Source organism: Odocoileus virginianus, chromosome 32, assembly GCF_023699985.2.
Source record: "Odocoileus virginianus isolate 20LAN1187 ecotype Illinois chromosome 32, Ovbor_1.2, whole genome shotgun sequence".
In the NCBI taxonomy this organism is placed as follows: domain Eukaryota; kingdom Metazoa; phylum Chordata; class Mammalia; order Artiodactyla; family Cervidae; genus Odocoileus; species Odocoileus virginianus.
In genome coordinates this window covers 29828687-29852915 of record NC_069705.1, presented here as the reverse complement: position 1 = coordinate 29852915, position 24229 = coordinate 29828687, and the positions used below count along the sequence as shown (strand labels likewise).

Genomic DNA, 24229 nt, shown 5'->3' with positions numbered 1-24229 from the left:
ACCAAGTGAACTATGAGTGTGAAAACGTCTCACCAGCATCACCCAGAGGAAAACTATCTGCCATGCACTCTCAGGCTCTCCTCTTACAACAGTCGATTCTCCAACCTAAATATTTTTAATCCTCAGGTGGACATGGATGTTGGAAAATCAAAACTTATGCCTCGGGACTTCCCTGGCGATCCAGTGGTTAAGACTCCCTGCTTCCATTGCAAAAGATGCAGATTCAATTCCTGGTCAGGGAACTATGATCCTGCATGCTGCATGGCTTGGCCAAAAAAAAAAAAAGTTTAATTAATTAATTAAATAAAAGAAATAATTATATTCAAAAAACAGCAAAAGAACCCCCACAAAACCCCACTTCCTCTAGAGGCACAGAGGAAGTACAGATACTGGTCATAGAAGCCTACATTTTTATTCAAGCTCTTTTCAACCTTTCTTTTTATGCTTGTTTCCTTATTTTGCTTCATTTTTAATTAAGGAGGAAATGGCTAATATCTCTGATCACTTCCACTGCTGGATCTTGCTGGGCTTCATACGTCTCTAAGGACAGACTCTTTGAAAAAGGAAGAGAGAGCACAAAATGTGTCAGGAAAATGGAGTTCCTATCATTTCCCTGAGAAATTTTGCCTTTTAAATGGAGTTCTACCATCGGTTCCGTGAAAGATGGTTTCCTTATTGTCATTTATTACCCATGACAGGCAGCAACACTGCCTCCGAATCAGCCTCCATTCACAATTATCCAGCCGAGCCTGCAAGGCAAGAGGAGGCTCGAAACGCCTGCCTTCTGGAGTGCTGTTCCCAAAGGCAACAGTTCAAAGCAAACCTCTATGAACTGGAACGCTGATATCTACTGAGTTCTCTGGACAGAAGATTCTACTGCTCTTACAGTGATACAGGAAACTAACACGGAATTACGTGCACTCCAGTCACTAAGAAGTTCAGCAACATGGTCTATACGTGGACACTTTATATGCCCACCCATATGGGATCACCACCACACACACAACCCACCAGACAATCAAAAGATGTGCTTCCTTTCTAGCAAGGGTCCTCCCTGTTAACCTCTTCCCAACAAGGCAAAGAAAAAAATAAAACTACTTTCACTAAAAATGTAATAAAATGGGACAAAATATAAGACATTATCAAAATTAAGCAAGTTAGATGCACTACAGTCATTCCTTGGTATCCTAGGGGATTGGCCCCAGGACCCCTGTGGATACCCAAATCCATGGGTGCTCAAGTTCCTTAGATAAAATGGCACAGTATTTGCATATAACCCATGAATATCCTCTGTATAGTTTAAGTCCTCTCTAGATCACTTATCATACCTAAGTAAATAGTTGTAAATATATTTACAATATAAACCTATGTATAGGCAAGATCTCGAAGGTATTTAGGGTTCGGTCCCACACCACTGCAGTGAAGCAAGTATCACAATAAATTGAGGCATGTGCTTTTGGTTTCTAAGTGCACACAGAAGTTATGTTTACACTATACTACAATCTATTAAGTGTGCAACAGCATTACGTCAAAAAATGCATCTCTTAATCAAAAAGTACTTAACTGCTAAAAAAGGCTAACCATTATCAGAACCTTCAGTGAGTCATATTCTTTTTGCAACAGTAACCTCAAAGATCACGGATCACCATAATAAACATTAGTAAAGAAGCTTAATATACTGTGAGAATGATCAAAACGTGACACAGAACTATGAAGTGAGCAGATGTCAGTGAAAAAATGGTGCTGATAGACGTGCTCCAACAAGGGTCGCCCCAAACCTTCCATATGTAAGAAATGCAGTATCTGCAGAACAGAGCAAATAGAGATCTGCCTGGAAATAAATGGACATGGCAAATTCAAGTGTTGCTTTTAAGAACTTTCTGGATTATTTTTGCCCAAATATTTTTGATCTGAGGTTGGTTAAACCTGCATGTGTGGAATCTGTGACCACCGAGGGCTGATTGCGCAGTATACTAACCCCTAGGCCTATTCACAGATGTGACGTAACAATGACACATGCGTATGTGGTCAGTCGCGTCAGTCGTGCCTGACTCTCTGACTCTATGGACTGTAGCCCGCCAGGCTCCTCTGTCCGTGAGATCCTCCAGGCAAGGATACTGGAGTGGGTTACCGTGCCCTCCTCCAGGGGATCTTCCCAACCCAGGGATGGAACCCGTATCTCTTACATCTCCTTGCCTTGACAGGCGGGTTCTTTACCACTGACACCATCCTTGCCAAGAGGGCTCACAACTCATTTACAGCAACATAAAAATCTTAACCTAATTGTGCATCTTTAACTATCTGTACTGATTTTTTGTCTACATACTTTTTGTTTCATGCATTTTACAGCAGAGGGCGGGGATTCAGAAGAGATAATAGAAGAAAAAAAAAACTGAGGAAAGTAAAGGAGATTTAGAGAAAGAAAGCGATACGAGAACAGCAGGAAAACCCAGACTGGAGACTGGAGGATTCTGGGAGGGAGGAGGCCCTGGGACTGGTCAGCTGGCTGAGATGAGCTGTCGGACAGCTGCACCTGAGACGGGGGCAGGGCGTGCTGGGGGACAGACGGGGAAGACAGCCGGCCGGGGCATCTTCAGTTTCTGGTCCATGGAGACGCATCACCCATCAGGCACACAGCATTGGTGCTTCAATCTGTTCTCTGAGCATGAAAATACATGCATTGTGCTTCACAGACAACCCGGAGATGACAGAAACGGAGTCGATCACATCATTATAATATAAAAATGAACATACCTCGGCGTGGCAGATTCTAATACGATTTTAATAACGTTGACAAGGAGCCAAATTACAAATGCCCCAGAATTTGGAGTACAGAACCTCAGAGACAAAATAAAAACTCATAAGAGGAGAGTCTTTTTAAACGATCACAATCTTTAGGATGAAGAAACCATTTTCTCAATGAAGGTACTGAGCGCATTTACTAAGAATGAAATGAGATTAAAGACAAGGTGCACTGTGACCCGTTCCGCAAATGGCGGTGATTAGGAAGGCGAGAGTGGTGCCGATGATGAAGGCAGGGCGCCAGGCGCACATGCGAGCTCGTGTCACCAACAGACCTGGACGAAACGGAAACCTGCTTCCGTTTCACTGATGGGCAAGGAGGGCAGCCTTGGGAATGAACCGTGGTGCACATGGGTAGCAGGTGCGTGCCCGCCCTTCCAGCCACACAACCCCCCACCCTGCAGGGCATGGACCAGGGTGAGGCAGGGAGACAGGCTGCCTCCTCCAGGACAACTCGTTACTCAGAGACGCTAAGGTAAGAGCCCCGCATCCCCCACAAACCAAGAGTGAGGAGCTGGAACAACAGGGGTCCCCAGCCCCTAGAGGGACAGGGTGCCACCACCCCAGGGGTGGCAGGACCGCAGAAGTGGAGAAAGAACCCCCATCCTCAGCGACACTCATCACCCGTCAGGATGAAGGTGCAGCACCCCCAGGACTTCTGGGTGGGGGGGCTCCCCTCAACTCTCCAGAGCACATGCCTAGATGCTACTGTCCTATGGGGCTCTCTCTTCCCCCGGAGGGCATCACATGGTTTGCTTCATCTGGGCCAGATGTTCAGGTCAGGGTGTCTGCTCAATCTCGGAAGGAACACAACTGCAATTATTTGTTTGTTGCCAGCACACGTGGTGTTGAAGAGTGGCTGTGAAACAGTGGAGGACACACGGCTGACCCCCTTCTGCAGAGCCAGCGGTGAACCAGGAGACAGGATGGGGGGCGGCGCCTTTACTTTAAACCCTAAATCAAGAGTTTCAACAGATGCAGATTCCATGAGACAGGAGGGGTGGGTTGGGAAGACTTGAGGTTTTATACTCTTTAGATGTCGACTTTGGCCGTCCCGGCTATTAAAAAGTTATGTGTAACTTCAAGATGAGACGCATTAGCAGCTTCTTAGAAGAGGATAATCCCAATCTTCGGGAGATTTAATGAGATGGCGCTCACTGCAGCTTCTGACTCGGCCTGCTGTTAATTGAATCAAAGTCAATGACAATCTGGCTGCACTTTGGTGTGAATTTCCTAAAAGTAAGAAACAAAACATAAAAAGACATTATCCAGTGATGAGTTAGAGCCATTTGTTTACTTTAGCTTAACCTACATTTTCTGCAGGGAGGAGGGGAAAAAAAATTCCCTGGGATTCACTTGATATTTTGTCTCTATAGGAGCCAATTAGAGTGCACCATAAGAGAAACAGGGACAGGAAAAGACTAAAGACAAAAAAAGATGCATGGGGTGGCCTGGTTTGTGTGTTCGTCCGCTGGCTGAGTTCATGAATTACTGAGGAATCAGAGGATTTCTAACAACTTAGCTGCACAGCATGACATCCGATGACTAGTTTCCCCACCAGATTTATCTTATTGTTTAGGAAATTTCTGCAGCCAACCTGCAATCACTCTAAAGCAAAAAAGAGAGTACATTTTCTTTTGCTCTTGTGCATGGCCAAAGTCAGCCAGCTCTAATGAAAAGTCATTTTATAAATCATGTTCTATAAATGCAGAAGTAAAATAAACTCATGATTTTTCTTTTTTACTCATTAATGTATCTTCTCAAAAAGGTAAAAAGAACATACTTGAGGACTAAACATATTCTTTAAAAAAATCAGTAAACAGTAAATATCTAATTATTGTTGTTTAGTCGCTAAGTCGTATCTGATTCTTTTGCAACCCCATGGACTATAGCCCGCCAGGCTCCTCTGTCCAAGGAATTCTCCAGGCAAGAATACTGAAGAGGGTTACCATTTTCTTCTCCAGGGGATGTTCTCATCCCAGGGATCAAACCTGTGTCTCCTGCATTGGCAGGCAGATTCTTTGCTGCTGCTGATGCTTATTTAGTTGCTTCAGTCATGTCCAACTGTGCGACCCCATAGACTATAGCCCACCAGGCTCCTCTGTCCATGGCATTCTCTAGGCAAGATACTGGAGTGGGCTGCCATGCCCTCCTCCAGGGGATCTTCCCAACCCAATTAGATTCTTTACTACTTGTAAATAATTTGTGTCTCATAGGCACAATAGTCCAAGAGATTCATTACATATAACTTACATCCCTAAAGAATCCAAAACGTTAGCCATGTTACCAATTATAAGGACCCCAGTTGTGGACCACAGATATATAAAGGAACATCTTCAAGAGTTTTCAGTCTAAAAGAAGTTTCTACCAGAAACCAAAAGTGGTTGGACTAACTTGCAAGTAACATGTACCTCCCAATATCTGCATAGCAAAGAAAAGCATACAAATGTCAACAACTTTAAATCCCAACTTAAACTATTACTGTAAAAAGAATTCCCAGTGTTCCAACCTAGCAGGTTACTTTCACCTTAAATTTTTTATGCCGGAGTTGTTATGTTACATCTGCAAAATTTAGAAAGGTTTAATGCTAATATAATAAAACATGTGAATTTAAAAATTTCTCACTACCAGAATAGTTAGTTCAAGCCCTGGGAAGCCATTAATATTAAAGTGTAATCATTACACAGTCTTCTGATACTTCTGTCATGACCCATTAAAATCGACCCTGAGGATAATCTTTAGAGCTGTAACTCATTGTATTTAAAAAGATGCTTCCTGTATCCAGACAAAACTCTAACCCCAAAAGATACACATACCCTATGTTCACAGCAGTACTATTCACAACAGGCAGCACATGGGGACAACCTGAATGTCCATTGCGAGGTGAATGAATAAAGAAGATGGGGTAGACATACACAATGGAATACTACTAAGCCATAAAAAAGAATGACATGATGTCACATGGATGCAACTAGAGATCAGCAAACTATGTGAAGCAAGTCAGAAAAGAGAAAGACAAATACCACATGATATCACTTACACATGCAACCTAAAATATGACACAAATATCCATGAAAGAGCAACAGATCCACAAACACAGACAACAGTCTTGTGGTTGCCAAGGGGGATGGCGCTGGGGGAGAGACAGCCTGGGAGGATGGGGTTAGCAGATGTAAGCTTTTATACGTGGAACGGATAGACAACAAGGTCCTACCGCGCGGCACAGAGAACCATATTCAGTACCCTATGAGAAACCATAAGGGAATATTAAAAAAAAGAATGTGTGTACATAGATATGCATAACTAAATCACTTTGTTGTACAGCGGATATTAGCACAGCATTGTAAATCAACTATGCTTCAATTAAAAAAATAAAAGATGCCCCAAGTGTGGCAGTCAGGCCTCCCAGGCAGAAATGAAACATCAAACAAGGTCCAACGTGCAGTCTTCATCAGGCTTTTCCCGGTACCTTCTCCCCCAGCATCTCCCACTCACCTGAAGGAGACCCCGGCCATTTCAAACATGAGCCTTGCAGCTGTGGTCTCATTGCTGTCGTGGTATTTATCAGACATGAAAATGACTTCTTTTATCCCTTCAAAGGCAACGATGGAAGAAATCTCATTATGGGCACGCAGAGACATGGCAACAGGCACGCGGAGAGGAGCCCCGGGCGAGCCACGCTTCCTGAGTGGACCCGCACACACCGTCCGGTTACTGACACCTGTGTCTGCTGCTTTCAAATACGGCCGCGGACTGATTAGATGTCATCTGCCCTCCAGTCTTTATGGATTTTTTTTTTTTAATAAATGCAAAGTGAAAACATGTCAAATAGTCAAGCCTTGATCTGATTAACAAATTTTCTTTACTGCAGGCAATCGAATATTCTTTTTTCACAAGGCGATGACTCCTTAACTCAACAGGCTAGTGGGGGTGGAAGAGAAGGCTGGCACAATCAGAGATGAGGACCAGCGTGCTGCCAAGTAAGACTCTGCAGACCAGCTCAAGCCAGCAGACCAGTCCAAGGCAAAGGGCCCATCTGGTTTCCTTCCCTGTCTCACTGGGCACTTTGAGCATAAGGGCCAAGAGTCTGGAGGGCACGTGACACATCACCTGCCTCGGAAGGGACACCGGAAGCGGCTCTTCCCACACACCCGTCATCACCTCTGTGCTTGAGGATGGCAAGGAAAACTCACAGAGGATCATGCACCACCAGTGAGGAAGCCCACAGCATTCCTTAACAGAGACTCTCGATCCTGAACCCCCCAGACCCCTTCTGCTCAGAGATCCACGGGCTTGTAATAAACAGCCCCGTTAAAGCACACATCTGGCTAACATGATAAGTCTTTAAATCTCAAGCCGAGAGCTTTATGGAGATAAAGTGTAGCTGAATCTGAGATGTGACAGTTTGAAAAAGGTGAAATATTCGGCACACAATGGTGCAGATTTATGGTAACCGTAACGTGGGAAAAACCTGAAGTTGGAGCATTTGAGTCTTAACGACGTTTATATGTAGAAGGATGTTTAGGTCCCAAGTATCTACCACATATTAGAGACAAATTAAAATTTCACATAGAGACTCCCAGTTGACCTTGTTTCTGACAGAAGTTCACTTCTCTCCCTCCCCCTAATCTATGCACAATATGTCAGAAAATGGTAACTTGACAGTAAGTATATGCAACGCCTGTGCTGTTTTTCGGCAGCTTGCAGTTTAAGAAGTTGCAAACTAAATTAAAAACATGCTACGAATCACAGAGGATGCAATTAGTCTTAGAATACCTGGCACCGTTCAAAAACAAAACACGGCAAATACCTTGCAAAGTTGATAGTGCAATTAACTGAGATCGAAACAATGGTGATTTAAGATCAAACACATCTGCATTGAGCAGGCAGAGATGCAAATGCGACAAATGGGACGGCCCGGGTCCTACCTGCCTGGATGATGAGCTTAGCACATTCATTACACGGGAACAAGGCGACATACATGCTACAGCCTTTCACGTCTGCTGAGTTTTTGTTCATAATGGCATTCAGCTCCGCGTGGCACACTGCGGATTGGAAGGAGAAAGAAAAACTTTAGACTGCACGCTCACGAGGAACTTGCTGATGGTGTTGAGGCATTCCACTTGCCCCTCTGAAATAACATAGATGATAGACTCGATTTTTCAAAAACTGATTAGAGATGGAAAGCACTGAAAAACGAGCGCCACGTGGGCTGACGGGATGGCGTTGAGCAGTGAAAACCATTGACCGCAGCAGCTCTGGGCCTGTGGGCACCCAGAGCAGCCAAGAGGGGCCAAGGTCAAGTGTCTTTGCCCACTCCACGCAGAGCAGGAGCTCACGGCTCCACGAGACCCTGGGGATGGAACTGCCAGCATCATTTGTGTGTTGATAAGCACACAAGGGGATACTTGCCGGAGCTGTTAAAAGGGCAAAGAGCAATTTTAAGAGCAAGAGAATCATGAAGTGAAGCTAAGCAATTCTGTCCCCAGGGATCTGCTGCCCCATATGGTTCTCAGTCCACACACCCTCAAGAAAAAGATCAGCGGATAACCAGCAGTTTGTCATCCAAACGAAAAACATCCATCCACTTAATAACCATGGAAAGTTGAGTTCTTGCTATACAGGTCAGTGACCCCAATCCATGATCTAAGGGCATCCCCAGGCTTGGCTGAGTCCAGGGTTTAGGAGGCCCCCTCCTCTCCTGTCCTGCACCTGTTGCAGCCCACCCATCTTCCCAGCTACTTGGTAAGCTCTTCCCATCACCTAACCCACAGGGCTTAGCAGTCTTCACCACTGCAGTCTTCATGCCAGAATCCTCGACCTGCTTTGTCAGGCTGCTGTATTGCTTTCTAATAACATCACTTAAGGTTCTGGCTGCATTATCTAAAATTCTTCTCCTTCTGGTTGTGATTTGCAGACTTGTCTGCCCACTGGAATCCCCCAGGGAGGACACACCCACATCTGTGTCCCACACCTGGACACTGTGATGGTCTGGGCCTTGGAATTTTTGAGATTCTCTCTGCAGACACGTTGAGGAAACACTGCCTTAAAGAATCCTCTCGTATCTGCAGGAGGACCTAACACATTCCAGGCACACCAGTGCTAGATAAATGTTTGCTGAATGAATTACCATCCGGCCCTGGTTCAAATCATACAAAAATCCTAATTCTTAATATGGGGCCTTCCAAGGTCTCCCCCTCCATCTCCAACTCATCTACCTTCTACCCTGAGCACCTTCTTCCAGGAGCTCTGAGGCTGTAAAACTAAGAATGCTGCTTACCAATCGGTTCTACAAGATCAGGTCAGCAGCCGCTGCAGTCACTGACCTGCCGTGCGCCCTGAAAGGAACTCAGGACAGAGCACAGGCGCAGGCACTCTGCTCTGGGAAAGCAGGCAGCACAGGCCCTTAGGCAGAGACATCTCTCAGGAAAAAAATCAGGTACCGATTCCAAGAAAATATTTTGATGAACCCAGATTCATGACTCTTCCCATACTTCAATTCAGTTCATTTCAGCTCAGTCATGTCCAACTCTTTGCGACCCCATGGACTGCAGCACACCAGGCCTTCCTGTCCATCACCAACTCCCGGAGTTTACTCAAACTCACGTCCATTGAGTTGGTGATGCCATCCAACCATCTCATCTTCTGTCGTCCCCTTCTCCTCCTGCCCTCAATCTTTCCCAGCATCAGGGTCTTTTCCAATGAGTCAGGTCTTCGAATGAGTGGCCAAAGTGCTGGAGTTTCAGCTTCAGCATCAGTCCTTCCAATAAATATTCAGGACTTAGGAAAGCACTAAACTCATTAACTGAGATACCTGTTCCTCATGACTGGCTTATACCGTATGCTGATGGCACAAACTCCTTAGCCAAAATCACGTACACCCAGACCTCCCTCGCCTCTTCAGAGCCGCTCCTCGACCTACCTGAGAGGCTGAATCCTGGGCTACAGTCCTCAGTAAGACCCTGAATAAGATTCAACTCACAGCTCTTACATTCTGTGTTTTTCTCTCAGCCAACAAGGCCTTAAAACAAGAGAGGCCTGAACTCACGGCTCTCGTGTATTTGAGCCAGGGCATGCTCGTTCGGTCAATGCACTTTTGTTTTCTTTTAAATCAGTGTACTTTTACTGAGAGTCCGCTCTGGTGGCTCAGACAAGACACAGACCCCGCTCCACTTCCTCCCCAGGCCTCCCGTTTTCGGGGGACATCCTCAGTGTCCCTGCAAGCCCCGCAGCAGCTCTGCAATGCTGCAGGCAGAAAGCTGACTAGGGGCCTCGCGGGAGATTGTTGAGGGGCCCTCATTTTAGCCTATGAATACCACGATTTAGCCACGTGTGGAAATGAACAGTCTCTGGCATTGTTAAGAAAATCTAAAGGGGCAAAAAAAAAAAAGCTGTGCTTCATCAGATCACAGCCGGTCAGAGAACAATCCTGGCTGACTGCAGAAGGACGGGAGCCTGGCTCCCCGAGGCTCTGTGCTGAAAATCCCGGGGTCGGGGGACGCCCAGGGCTCTCAGGGCATTGGCCTGGGAGGGGCCCCCTTAGCCCCATCTCCCTCCTGGGTGACCGACATGTTCCCAAGCTGGTATTAACACTGCTCAGTGTTAAAAAGAATTAGATGCAATTGTTTCTTTTACTTCCCCCTTGAGGGCAGAGCCCAGTCTTTCAGGTTCTCCCGTAACTCCCCTAGAGCCCAATGTTATGCCGTGAACATAATGGGTGTTAAATATTTACTGAAAGAATAAAGGAGGGAGTTCGGATTCCAATTATTGATGGGGACGTTGGGGAAAATACAGAAGGTCCTCTCAAATTCAAATATCAAAAATATGCTTTCCCCTCTAATGACTGTTTTTTGATGGCGCTGGTATTAATATTCAGAACTGCAGTTTCTGAATCTGTTAGGAAACACTAGGATATGGTCTTCTTTTGCCTCTCTTAGAAACAGTCACATTGAAACTACCTTCCTCTAATTCTTTGGAGGCAGTCTGGGGCAAAATTTGACATTATGTCTGGACTCATTAATGAAAATTATCACATGAAACAGATTCTCTTGGGCGGCATCCGACATCCCTGTATCAAGGGTAGTTTATAGAAGTAACACACAGGACTATAAAACAGACTTTCTGTCTCTTAACTATAAAAATCACAGAATGGAGAATACAGAGCTTCTTGTTAGAGAAACAAGAGGTCTCCCGGGCATTTAAGCGGCTGAGTGCTGGGCACGCGTGAGTAAGGAACAAGTCACAGTCCACCATCCTGCATGTTCAAAACCAGACAAGGCAAAAACGAAACCCACATATCCCACCCACGCTTCGCTGCCCTTGCTCACCCATGCAACACTCCAATTCCAGATGCATCCAACACCCGCCCCTGCCACTGAACTCTAACACCTGCTTCTCCAGCCTGCATCTGAGGGTTGAGGGGGGAAGCCCCCTATCCCCGCTCCCGGAAGCGCCTGACACTCGAGCCCCCCTGTGCCGTCAGCCTGGGTCCCCGGGTCTGAAAGTCTCCCGGCCTGGCTGACCTCTCAGCTCCACCGCCTCCAGGCTCAGTGGCCCGGGCCCTCACTTCCCCTCCAAAGCTACCCGGGCAAAGTTAAGTAAGTCCCTAAAAATGGTTCTGGGTATAACCTTTATTTGCTGGGTTGCCATGTAAAAAGTTTAAGAAATACTAGTTCATGGAAACCTGTTGACCTCTGTAACGCGGTAGTGCATGTTCAGTTCAGTTCAGTTGCTCAGTCATGTCTGACTCTTTGTGACCCCATGGACTGCAGCACGCCAGGCTTCCCTGTCCATCACCAACTCCCAGAGCTTGCTCAAACTCATGTCCATTGAGTGAGTGATGCCATCCAACCATCTCATCCTCTGTCGTCCCCTTCTCCCTGCTGCCTTCAATCTTTCCCAGCATCAGGGTCTTTTCCAATGAGTCAGTTCTTCGCATCAGGTGGCCAAAGTGATTGGAGTTTCAGTTTCAGCGTCAGTCCTTCCAAAGAATATTCAGGACTGATTTCCTTTAGGATTGACTGGTTGGATCTCTTTGCAGTCCAAGGGACATGTATATAACCAACTATTTAAAAAAATCAAAAACAAAAGCTAAGCCCTAGTGCATAGTACCTGCCGATTCCTGTGGTACAAATACTCCCAGGGCCAATTCCAAGCTCCCAATGTGATTATCGTTTGGGAGAGATGCATAGGGGAGGCTGTGCCCACTCCCCACCAGGCAGCCTCCTCCTTACCTGAATCCAGTCCCTTTCTGGCTGCAATCTCTGGGTTCCCTGCTTCCCTGGCCCCTGATTCTCGATCCCTCTCCCCCCCACCCCCCACCAGCCCTCTCAGCATCACCAGACCCCGTCTCTGTGGGTCTCTGCCCTGCTCTCAGATTTCTGGGCATTTCCCAAGGTGCAAGCCTGCTCTTTGGTTTTCCTCCCACAATGGTCGACTTTGAGAATTCATCCATTCCTAGATTCTCAGAGAGCAGATCTACTTGCAAAACCCTGAAATCTACATTTCTAACCCCAATTTCCCATATTCTCCGCAGGCTTCTTCCTTGGGAGGCGGGTTGGGGGCCTGAGTCCACTATGATAAACACTCTGCAGATATCTGATGGCACTGTTAAAGGATGCCTTTATCTTTTTGAGTGTTAGCGATTTTATAATGTAGCTTAGGAAGAGCTTCAGCTGGAACAGCAAACAGGCCTGAGCACAAAAACCAAGCAAGGAGGATGGTTCTGCTACTGATCTCAAGATGAGCCTGGTTTCCACATTCACTGCAGGAATCAGGACCAAGTATTCCAAAGAGACACAGTGTCTAGGAAGTATTCAGAAGACAGTTAAATTGTTACACACACACAAGAGACTCATTTTCTGTTTACCCAGAATTACTCACCTATGGCTGAGCAATAAGCAAAAGAAGTCTCCAAATACTACATGTGTATTTGTGAAGTACAAAGAGTGACACAGAAACCTTCAATGATTCTCAACACTGTTAAAAAGGAGAAGAATCAAATGCTGGAAATATCAGATTGATGCTTCCAAAAGTTCTTGATTGCTAGAAGGAGAACCTCTGTTTCAGGTAATTATAAGACAATTCATATGCTTTGGTCTTTTTTCTTTTATATTACTGACTGTCAGAATTCAGAACGCATTAACCTTGGCCCACTGAGAAGAGATTGTATAATTAGAAAACTGTATTTTTCAAATTCCTTCTTACTAGGGCTTGATTAATCCTTACTGTCTCATGTAGGCGTTTCTCTGGAAGTTTGACAAATTAACAGGATATATTCCATCCTTCGTTAGATTTAAGAGACTCAACATTTTATAGATTCAACTTTCATCTCTTCTGATGTAAGACTAATACAATATCTATTTTAGACAGTAGCATTCTTAAGGTTTACTTAAATAGGTCTTCAAAAAAAAAAAAGAAGCCTCAGAATGAAGGCTAAACAACTGCTCATCACTGCACAAATAATTTAATAATGTGATTCTAGCCCAAACCAATCATCACGTGGCTGCTAGGACGTGAGGGGAGCTACTGGGGCCTGATACAATTTGGGGTCAGGAAAATGAAGTTTCTATTCCAGTTAAACTCTCCAGGTTATTTAAGATTCCTTCTCGTTAGGAGTACAGGATTTTACTTGAAGAAAATGACTTTCGAGGGCCTGAGGGCTATTCTGCCGAGGCTGACCTAGAAAGTGGGACAGGATGGTGAGCAAGCAGTGTCGGGGCGAGGGGAAGGCCCAGAAGCAGGGCACCTGTTGAACTCAGCCTGGCCCACCCCGCCTTCTGCCAGCGCTCCGCAGGCTGCACTGGACCGGCCTCGGCGTCTCTGGGGACACTCCTGCGTCCCTGACTGATGGCTGTGACGTTTCTTGGGGGCGGGGAGGCCACCCGGGTTCAAAGTAGGGACAGTTTATCTCGCTGCTGAGACAAGGGGTCAGGACTCGGAGCCAAGAAGGGTATGCTCGGGGCTGGAAATAGGTGAAAGCTTCACCCTGCAGTTAATAACTGACACAAATCGGGGTGCCAGAGTCCAAGGTTGATCCGTGCATTTAAAAAAACAACTCAACATTAATTCTTTCAAGATACTCCGCTTCTTTTTCTTCTGATGACAGAGCTTTTTTGGCATTCCTTCTGGAAAGCAGGGTCTGTGATTTTACTGCTGGCATCATACAGGGAAGCGAGGGGTTCACCTGGGTCGATCTCTTGGAGCATGAGCACCCAGTACCCCCCTCAGACACCTGATGGGGGGCTTCTGCTGAGGGGTGGGGTGTGTGTCCACTCCTCCAACAGACACATGCAGGGGCCTGCTTCCCTGCTTCAGGAGTTAAGACGGAATTTCAACTACCTGTTTCTTAATTATTGAAGGCTATCCTGACAGCGCTTCATCCATCACCACCAGTCTCCAAAGGACCCGTCCTTCAAGTCAGTAATTGAACAGCAGGGGAGCCTCCAAAGTGAAGCCCTCCCTTGGACAGGTTCGCTCTGCTGTATTTAAAACGGAGCACCAACAAGGACCTACTGGGTAGCACAGGGAACTCTGCTCAATGTGATGTGGCAGCCTGGATGGGAGGGGAGTTTAGGGGAGAGTGGATACCTGTGTATGTATGGCTGAGTCCCTTCGCGGGCCACCTGAAACCATCACAACATTGTTCATCGGCTATACTCCAATACAAAACAAAAAGTAAAAAAAACAAAAACAAAAAGTGGATCCCTCCCTGCCTGACCACCCCCCGGCACCCCGATAAAGGTTATAAACTGTTCATCATCCCCCAAATCCACAGCAAAGATCGCTACAATTTGGCTCTCAACAACATCACTCCTCATCACTCTTCTGTCTCATCTCCCGTCCGTGAAGTTCCCACATCTGCAAAGTAGCAACTGGATTAGTTATCAGAGTTTTAAAGGACTGGAGGTTAAGGTGGATAGGGGAAGGGGAGAACCAACTTAGAAACCCGCAGTTATATTGCTTCTCTAGAAGAAGACTCTTCCCCCCACCCCGACCAGAGTTCTATGACCCTCTGCATCCCATGAAGCTCAGTCTCCTGGCCTACGAAACTGAAAGAAAAGGACCCGCCTCTGAGACCTGCTACGCGTGCAGCCCCAAAGGTGGACTTGGTAAACATCGGGGCCTGCTGATCCCTCCTGGGACCCAGCGCTGCCCACATGAGACCCTTTGGCCCCCAGCTGCTCAGCGGGGCAGGCAGGAGGGGAGACATCTCTTCCCCCTCCGTCCCCTGCCCTGGTCCAGGTCCCCTGCCCCCTTCCTCCTGCTGAGGCTGCTGGCGAGCAGCTCGGGGCACCCAGGGGAGCCACTTAGCCCCAATGGTAGTGCTTAGGGCTAAAGAGACTTCTGACTGCGGTGTTTCCATTACTGATAACACAGCCCCGGGAACTCTAATTACGCTGCCTCCCTGTGTGCTAAGGGCACACAATCAGGTCAGAGGGAGGAGGAGGGGGAAACACTGCATTTCACCGCAGGGCGAGCCAGGCCCAGCTCCCTTCCCACCATGCACGTGCGATGCAGACACGTCTGATGCTGAAAAGGTACCCAAGGTACCCAAGCGGTGCAGGGGGGAGAGGGATGCACACCACCATGGGACAGCCCGCTCCCCTCCAGGGTTAACAGCTTTTAAGGGTGAACTGGGACCAACCAGTGGGCACTGGGCCAGGAGTCAGGACGTCAGGACGTGGGTTCTAACTGACCCCAGCTCCATCAGGCATGCCTCCTCGGGTGACATGCCGACCCGACTCGGTGGGAGGAAAGGAAGCTAAACTGATAATTCAGGATTCCCGGGTGAGACCCAAGCTCCTGTCCCTGCCCCACACTTTCCAGGCAGCTCTCAGCCCCTCCCGACGCCCCTCCTGACACAATCACCCCGCTTCCTCCTCCCCCATATCCGTGCCACTCCTGCGCCTCCTCCTTCCCCTTTCCGCCACTGACCTGCCCCATCCTTCACTGAAATTGGCGATTGATCACATCGCTGTTGTTCAGTCGCTCAGTCGTGTCCAACTCTTTGTGACCCCATGGACTGCAGCAAGCCAGGCCTCTCTGTCCATTACAAACTCCCGGAGTTCACTGAAATTCATGTCCATTGAGTTGGTGATGCCATCCAACCATCTCATCTTCTGTTGTTCCCTTCTCCTCCTGCCTTCAGTATTTCCCAGCATCGGAGTCTTTTCAAATGAGTCAGCTCTTCATAGCAGGTGGCCAAAGTATTGCAGTTTCAGCTTCAGCATCACTCCTTCCAATGAATATTCAGGACTGATCTCCTTTAGGATAGACTGGTTGGATCTCCTTGCAGTCCAAGGGACTCTCAAGAGTCTTCTCCAACACCACAGTTCAAAAGCATCCATTCTTCGGCGCTCAGCTTTCTTTAGAGTCCAACTCTCACATCCGTACATGACCGCTGGAAAAACCATTACAGCCTAGACTATATGGACCTTTGTTGGCAGAGTGATGTCTCTGTTTTTTAATACACTGTCTAGGTTAGTCATAGCTTTTCTTCCAAGGAGCAAGCATCTTTTAATTTCATAGCTGCAGGCACTGTCCACAGTGATTTTGGAGCCCAAGAAAATCACGTTCCCCCCTGTAACTCCAGGAACTGAAGGTCGGCTGTCACGGGCTCTGACCCACACGATATCCTCCACCCATCACTAAGCGATGAGTTTGGGGACCGGCCCTCTCACATCCCTCATCAATCTCTTTCCTTCCTGGAGTATTTCCATCTGCAAGCAACTATGTGCTGCAAAAACAGACAGACACCAGACGCTGCCCTTGGTCAGACAACATAAACCGCCCCCTCACCGCCCCCCCCGCCCCCCAACTGGCTGTCATCCTGCTCTCTTCCCAGACATCTCAACACTGGATCTCCGTGCGCTCTGCCCGCTGCCTCACCTCCTGTCCTTCACTTCCCTCCAGTGTACCTTCAGCCCTCCCCGCCGCCCGGAGCTGCTCTCTGCAGTGTGGGCATGACTCCCGTGGTGCTGAACCACACGGGCATTTTCCCACCTCCCTGGACCTCTCGGCAGCCTTTGGCGTGGCCGCCCCTCGCTCCTTCTGGAAACATGCTCTGTGTGCTCCCTAACGCACAGTCCCTCCCTGCAGCCCCTTCCGCATCCATCAGCCTCTGCACCCGTGGCTCTCAGGGACGCGGCCAGGGCCTGGCCTCTGCGTCCTCTCCCAGAGTCACCTCACCCATCCCCATGAAGTCACCCCAGGCCAACAGGCCACGCAGACATCACCCCCTGCTCTCACAACCTAGCCTACAGACCTCACACCCTCCCTGGGAGCTCCCAACGACGCCTCCAGCCTCAGGGCTCCAGATTTCCCTTGCTCTGACCCCTGACCTAGGTCATGGGACTAGAGCTCTTCCCATCCCCCAGCACCCGCCCACCACCCCATCCTTACCTGATGGGGCCCAATGAATCCTTCAGACCTCCAGGTAACGCTCACTTCCTCAAAAGGAACATTCAGCAACATCTGTTTATCCCAGTCCCGTCCACCTGCTCTACTACTAGTCTGCGAGCTCCTTGAACACATAGGCCATGGACATTATTTACTGCTGTTGAGTGCCTAGCATAGAATACGTATCACAGATGTCCCGTAAGTATTTGCTGAATAAATGAATGACTACAGGTGAACATACTCGGGAAACCATCATGTATTATAAAATGCAGTTACAATTTTTAAAAAAGGAAGCAAGACGCCTCAAGAACTCAGCAACAGACCACTCAACGTGATAAAAGAATAGAGGGCTCATTAGTATTTATTTCAACTTCTAAAAAGTTATAATTCACTTGCAGAAGGAAAAAGGACATGGAGGAATTCTGCTTCTCTTTCCCACCTAAACTGAAAATTAATGGCATTTTGAACAAAGTCTTTTAATTGCAGAATTTAAAAATTCATGCTCGGTTATCTTATTCAATATTTTAAAGTTACTATGGCATCTATCATTTGAAAGAAGCACAGAGATGAGATTTACACCTCCACTAACTGTCCAGGACCTGTGCATCAGATGGTAGACGAAATGAGCAGAGAGAAGACGGACATGTTCTAATCCCCAAATTCTCCATTTATCATGGGATTTCCTGAGGCCGGGCCAGTATCCATGTTTCCATAAACACCACCAGAGGGACTGACTCACAGAGGATTCCCCAGTCCTTTCTTTCTGTTTGGTCTTAGAATCACCTCTTGACTAAGCATGTCTCCTCTCTTCATATATTTTCTTGTACTTCCAGATGGGCTGGAGTAGGAAATGACAACCCACTCCAGTATTCTTGCCTGGAGAATTCCATGGACAGAGGAGCCTGGCAGGCTACAGTCCATGGGGTCACAAAGAGTCAGCCACGACTGAGCCACTCAAGCATGCACGCCCACGTGGGGTCTTCTTCACTGCTGTCCGCCAACCTTTTTTCATCTGTTTGTGGGTGAAACAGTCTTCAAGTGTCCCCTCCTGCCTGTGTATACCGTCTCCATCTGGTTTATACATCTCAGAACTGGAGCAGATTTGAATCGCTGGAAGGAGGGGAAGGTATAAAGCCTGTTCTCTATTAATTTGTCCACACACACAGATGTGTATTCCTTCTGTGTCGCTGCCATCAGCAGCCGTTTGCTGTAGCTCTCACCCCAGATGCTTCCAGAATGCCTTTTAAAAAAAACGCCTAAGCAGAGAAACTGCACCCTGACTGAATACAATCGAAGCTATATTGTTTAATTTTTTCCATAGAAGCCTAGAACTGGCGGAGTCCTCAGTAATCCCTTATTTCATAAAGATATTGGGACATGAAAGTCAAGTTGTGTATCTGACAGCCCCACAGTCCCTGGGTTTACACACAGCACACCTGGAGCCCAGGCCCTGGATGGTCAGTCTGGGAGGATTCTCTTGTTTGAACCTGGTAATTGTCATCTTAAGCACTGTGCAGCTTTTCTTAGCCAGTATGCATATTACAGGTTTGCACAGTCCTATCCAAATATAAGACAATAGTCCCTTAAGAAGCAGAAGCAAAAAACAATATAAATATTTGCAAAAATCTCTAGGAACCAAATTTTGGTGTGTATTTCTGGGAGAAAATATGTGTCAAATACAGCATTAACACAGCTTATGAAAGATGGAGTCTTGATGAAAAAAAAAAAACCTCAAGACAAAAACCTTAACAATTCAGGCCAGTTTCAGAACAGATCAAACAAAATCAGCACAAGTGACACAGAATAGATCGATAAAGACCCCAAGGTTCATCAGAGTCAGCTGCTCCCTGTCAGCACACTGCCTGGTAACACAGAGTTTCTAAGCAAAAGCTTATCAATGCAGAGAATTAAAGAAGTTATATTTATCATTCAGATAATTAATGGGCTGACATACTTGACACAACCTAAACGAGGCCGAATGTGGCCCTGAAGTTTTATAGAAGCTATTAATCTCTCAGCAAACCTTTTATTTAGAGACAGTACAAACTTCAGCCTGCTTCCTGGTCATCAATTTGGAAATCACTAACCTTGAGTTATTTTAAGTTTTATTATAAACTTCCATGAAGTAAACAGACTCTATAAGTAAAGGCCAATATGTGTATTTTCATGGGAAGGTTTGATCCCATAGATGAGCATTGGAGCTGTTCCTACATTGCCTCTACAGAAGGAGGTGTTAGTATACATTGTTACTATACATCCTTTCTAGATACTCATGGTGAAATAGTAATCTCCTGCTCTTTGAAAATACTTAGCCCTGAATCTATAGATTAAAATGAGACTTCCGTGGCAGTCCTGTGGTTTAGACTTAGCCTTCCACTGCAGGGAGTTGCAGGTTCAATTCCTAGTCGAGGAGCTGAGATCTCACAGAAAACATAAAAACAGAAGCACTATTGCAACAAATTGTATGTAACAAATTCAATAAAGACTTTAAAAATGGTCCACATTAAAAAACTTTTAAAAAGTGTACAGATAAAAGTCAAATAAATGTATAAAATCATGATTTGTTCCTTCCTAAGGACTGCTTATAAACATTTATATCTGAAAATGAAATACACTTATGTTAAGCTGGTTAAATTTCAGGGGAAGCCTCATACATAAGCTGTTGTGTTTCCTGTTTGTCCAAGACAGTACATAGCTGAAACCCAAGTTTGCCCCTCTTTTCGTAAGAACAATCTCCTTTATTTTTTTTACTGTAAACTTGCTCCAAGGTTTTCCATTGATTACACTAGTTATTTTGTACAAAGTCCCTAATTAGACCCACTGTCAGGATAGAAGTGCCGGATGGCCGGGGGCGGGGAGGTTGGGGGCTGCCACCAGTGAAATTAGAATTCTGCAGGAAAAGAAACAGCAACTCATCAAATCCATGGATCTGCCTAACAGAACCAGAGGGCATTCAATTTCAACCAGCTGAGGGAACAAATTTGATCTTAATTACTAAGAAGCTCTTACAAGTTGTGAGGAAGCCATAGCTTAAGAAGGATCAGTCTCCTAAGTTCTTGATAAATTAGTTTCTCAAGACTAACCTTTTGGATGCCAAAGAAATATACCACGTGCGTGGCAGTCAGGAAAATGTCAGTATTCAAGGGAGTAAGGTAAACGGCTAAGGAAATCCCGAAAATGACATCTATGCATGCTTAACAATATGCTAAATCTGAAAAATAAAGATTACATTTAAATATAAAATTGAAAGAAGAACTGCCACATACTGGCAAAACTGTTTCAAACTACCATGTTCAACTCTTGCCTTAATTAATTCCAGCACTTTCCTTCTCAGCATTATACCCTTTTTAGAGTTTTTCTGCAGAAATATGACCTGACTCTGGAAAAAGCCCTACATCACCATGTTTAGACGATGCATCAGAGAAAAGGGCTACCACCCTCTTGGGACATCAAGACTATGGTCCCCCCCCGCAAAAAAAAAGACTATGGTCCCTTCCATGATGAAAAGGGCAAAGCAACAGGGAAAGCAATCCTGGCTTCATGACTGACCAGGATGGAAGAGAAGGCCAAGCAAAGACATGTGCTTCCCCATGAATCCCTCCTCCAGTGGGAACCAGCATGGCAGGAAAACCCAGGCAAGCTTGATATGCATGGGGAGCTCCTTTACAAACATGAAGTTTAACAACGGCTCCTGAGAAAGAAAGAAGTTGATTTCACGCCAACACTCGCTCTGTAAACCATGTCATCAAAATCGCTTATGAAAACCCACAGAAAGAGCGATCTCTGCATTACCACGAGTATTTCACCTCCATTTTATAAAATTTGTATTTTGATTAAATGTGCTTCACTCTGATGAATTCCACAAAGAGAAACGAATGGAAAATGTCAGCTGAATTCTTCATCCTGGGGTTAGCAACCACCCCCTCATGAAAATCAAAGCCTCCAAAAGGTTTTTACCTGGTAAATTAAATAAATCTGCTCCTTCCTGGGTTTTTTTTTTTTTTCATTGTCATTCATGTGAAAAGGTGTCACTATAATAATGCTGATTTCTTCCTAACACTGTTAACTGACATCATACTATCTTTTGGATTTTTCGGGAAAGAGATGAGATAAAAGGCAGTTTCCTTGGCAGGGGGAATTTTCATTTTCCATATTAATACTACATTATCATCAAATCGTTTCCTGAAGTTTTGATCCTAAGCGCAGAAGAACAGAAACACCCTTTAAAAATGCCTCTCCAGAGACCTGGCCCAGAAGAAGCCCCATCTTCCTATTCTGACGCATGTATTCTGTGCTTACCTCCTGTCCACAAAGTGTCAATCAAGACAAGTGACTTCCAAATTTATAGCAATAATAAGGAGAATTATTAAGTTGTATAATTTACTGGTAAACTCAAACTTACACAATTCCCAAGCTCCCCTCTGGAGCACTGTGAAGGCAGGCCAGGTGTACATGACTTTCTACCCTGTCCTAGGTACAGGCCACCACCACCTGAGCATCCCACCTCTGGCTGGTCGTTTCATGGAAATCTCTGTTTGTTCAAGTACATGGTGAGAAGATGAAAATGGAAGGACCACTGTACAGTGATCCACCCGTTTCAGCAAAGCTGAGCTCCCGTGCCTCCCTGCAGGAAGCAGAGCGCCAGCCCAGAATCAGATGATGTCACCCACCTGTTCGGCACTGTATTACTTAGCATCTCTGGGCCTTCAGGTTCCTAACCATGAATGATGTGGGCAGCTTAGACCGTGTGGGCATGAACCCCAAGGCACCAGTGAGGTTCTCCCAGGGGTACAGGACCACAGACTGGCAAACAGACATCCAGCACTTACCTACACTTTTTCCAAACATGTACAAATGCTGTTCAATAAAGTTCAGGTTAATGCAAAGTGTTACTGATAACTCTTTGTCATCATGGATTTTCTGACTCAAAAGATACTACTAAAAAGTATGACCTCACTAATATATGGAATCGAAAAAATAAAAACAAGGTCACAGGTACACAGAACAGATGGATGGTTGCCAGAGACAGGAGGTGGGCAGAGAAACAGGCAAAGGGGGTCAAAGGTACAAACTTTCATTTATAAAATAAGTCCTGAGACTGTGATGTACAGCATGGTGACTGCAGTTAATACTACTGGACCACGCAATTGAAAGTTGCTAAGAGAAGTCCTCATCATAAGAAAAAATAATTTTCTGTAAACATTATCAAATATTGGTATGTATGAATCATCATGTCATATACTTGCAACTAATGTAAGTGTGTATGTCAATTATACCTCGACTTTTTAAAAAAGATACTAATAGTTTAACTAGCATTATATAGCGGCCCTGGAAGTTCTTTTGACATTTAAATGCAGGTCCCCTATAATCAGTTGTTGTTGTTCAGTTGCTGAGTCTGTCTGACTCTTTGTGACCCCGTGGACTGCAGCATGCCAGGCTCCTCTGTCCTTCACTACATAATCAGAAGAACTAGGAAATCAGTGGTCTAGAATCTAGATCATCTCTACAGCTCCTTTATAGGGATGGACACATCGTCTATCCGTCCTGAAATAGCAGTCCGTCAACCAGGTTAAGCCCACACAATTTCAGACATTGTCATTTATTTTGTCATTAATTTTTTAAAGTCATAAAATGGAAAAAAAGAATCTGCAGTTTAGTCAGTTATCACCAAACATTTCTATTACATCCAAGGCTACCTAAACATTTACTTCTCTGTGGCCCGAAAACCCTTAAAAAGACAGGAACTGAGTGTACGGTTTCCAGCCAATCATAGTTACTTAGACTTAAAGCCCATCTCCGCCTGTATTATGATGGTAGTAATACTAAATGCTTCTTAAAAACCATTTAATACCTTCTCCGACTTTTATGGTACATCAAATTACAAGCTTGCTCTCCTGAAAGAAAATGGTCTACATTCTAACACAGCTCCATGTAAAAATGAATAATTGATAAGTTAGGGGCAAAGAGCTTTGAAAACCTAGAGGTATCATATGAATAGTAAAAAATAATGCAGACAACCGGTGCGGAGTTTCAACTCAGCAATCATTCAATAAAAAGCAATCGGAGAAGCTGGACAAATGCCTGTATGTGTTCTCTTTCTTTCCAATTCCTTCTGGAAAGGAGCTCTGAACTTGGACAAAAGGCAAGTGTCTCAGAACAAACACAATCAGCTACTGGAGAGGTTCTGGAAGTGGGGAGTAGGGGGCAGGGGGCAGTAAGTGTGTTGCAAAGCCTCGGGCTTTCTAGGTCACTGCCAGAAATGTGCCTGGAGCTCCGGGTGATTGAACGAGGCACAGGTTCCACTGGGACAACCCATGAGGTTACTCATAGTTTAACTAGCATTATATGGGGGCCCTGGAAGTTCTTTTGACATTTTTTAAAAGCGAGTCCCATATAATCAGTTGTTGTTCAGTCGCTGAGTTGTGTCTGACTCTTTATGACCCCATCGGCTGCAGCGTGCCAGGCTCCTCTGTCCTTCACTACATAATCAGAAGAACTAGGAAATCAGTGGTCTAGAATCTAGATCATCTCTACAGCTCCTTTATAGGGATGGACACATCGTCTATCCGTCCTGAAATAGCAGTCCGTCCACCAGGTCAAGCCCACAAATTCCAGACATTGTCACTTACTTTGTCATTAATTTTTTTAAGTCATATAATGGAAAAAAAGAATCTGCATTTTAGGAAGTAACTGAGCTTACTGTGAGGAAGCTGAACTCCTGAGTAACTGAGTCAGTAACCCACGAGGACCCCTCTACACCCCTGCGACCACTGGCATCTCTTGGTGTAACCAGTCTCAGCACCAGACGCCTCCCAAGAACCCCTCTATCGGGAATTCAGCACCAGGACCCACAGCCCACTGTCCTGACTCCGTGAATAAGGGCTGGGGTACTCACACCCTTCAGTGCCGACTCTGAATTCACTGACTCATTTCTGTGGTCTTTATATGGGACCTTGGACTGTCCCGTGAGAAATCGCCTTCACATGTGCCTACAGCAACGAACCATTTCCCTTCTTTCTTACTGAAA

At 45.8% G+C, this 24229-nt stretch overlaps 1 protein-coding gene across 6 annotated transcripts in view; it reads right to left on the bottom strand.

Annotated features, from left to right (window-relative positions):
- Positions 1–2761: 2761 nt before the first annotated feature.
- The window catches only part of DCTD (dCMP deaminase), a 117872-nt gene continuing 96404 nt past the window's right edge, over positions 2762–24229 (bottom strand). For all 6 annotated transcript variants that reach the window (XM_070460096.1, XM_070460097.1, XM_070460098.1 and 3 more), the window contains 3 exons: positions 7731–7847; positions 6298–6394; positions 2762–4035 (listed from right to left, as the gene is read on the bottom strand). In XM_070460096.1, the coding sequence (XP_070316197.1) occupies positions 3957–4035; positions 6298–6394; positions 7731–7847 (293 nt within the window). In that variant the 3' untranslated portion in view covers positions 2762–3956. The remainder of the gene's footprint in view (positions 4036–6297; positions 6395–7730; positions 7848–24229) is intronic.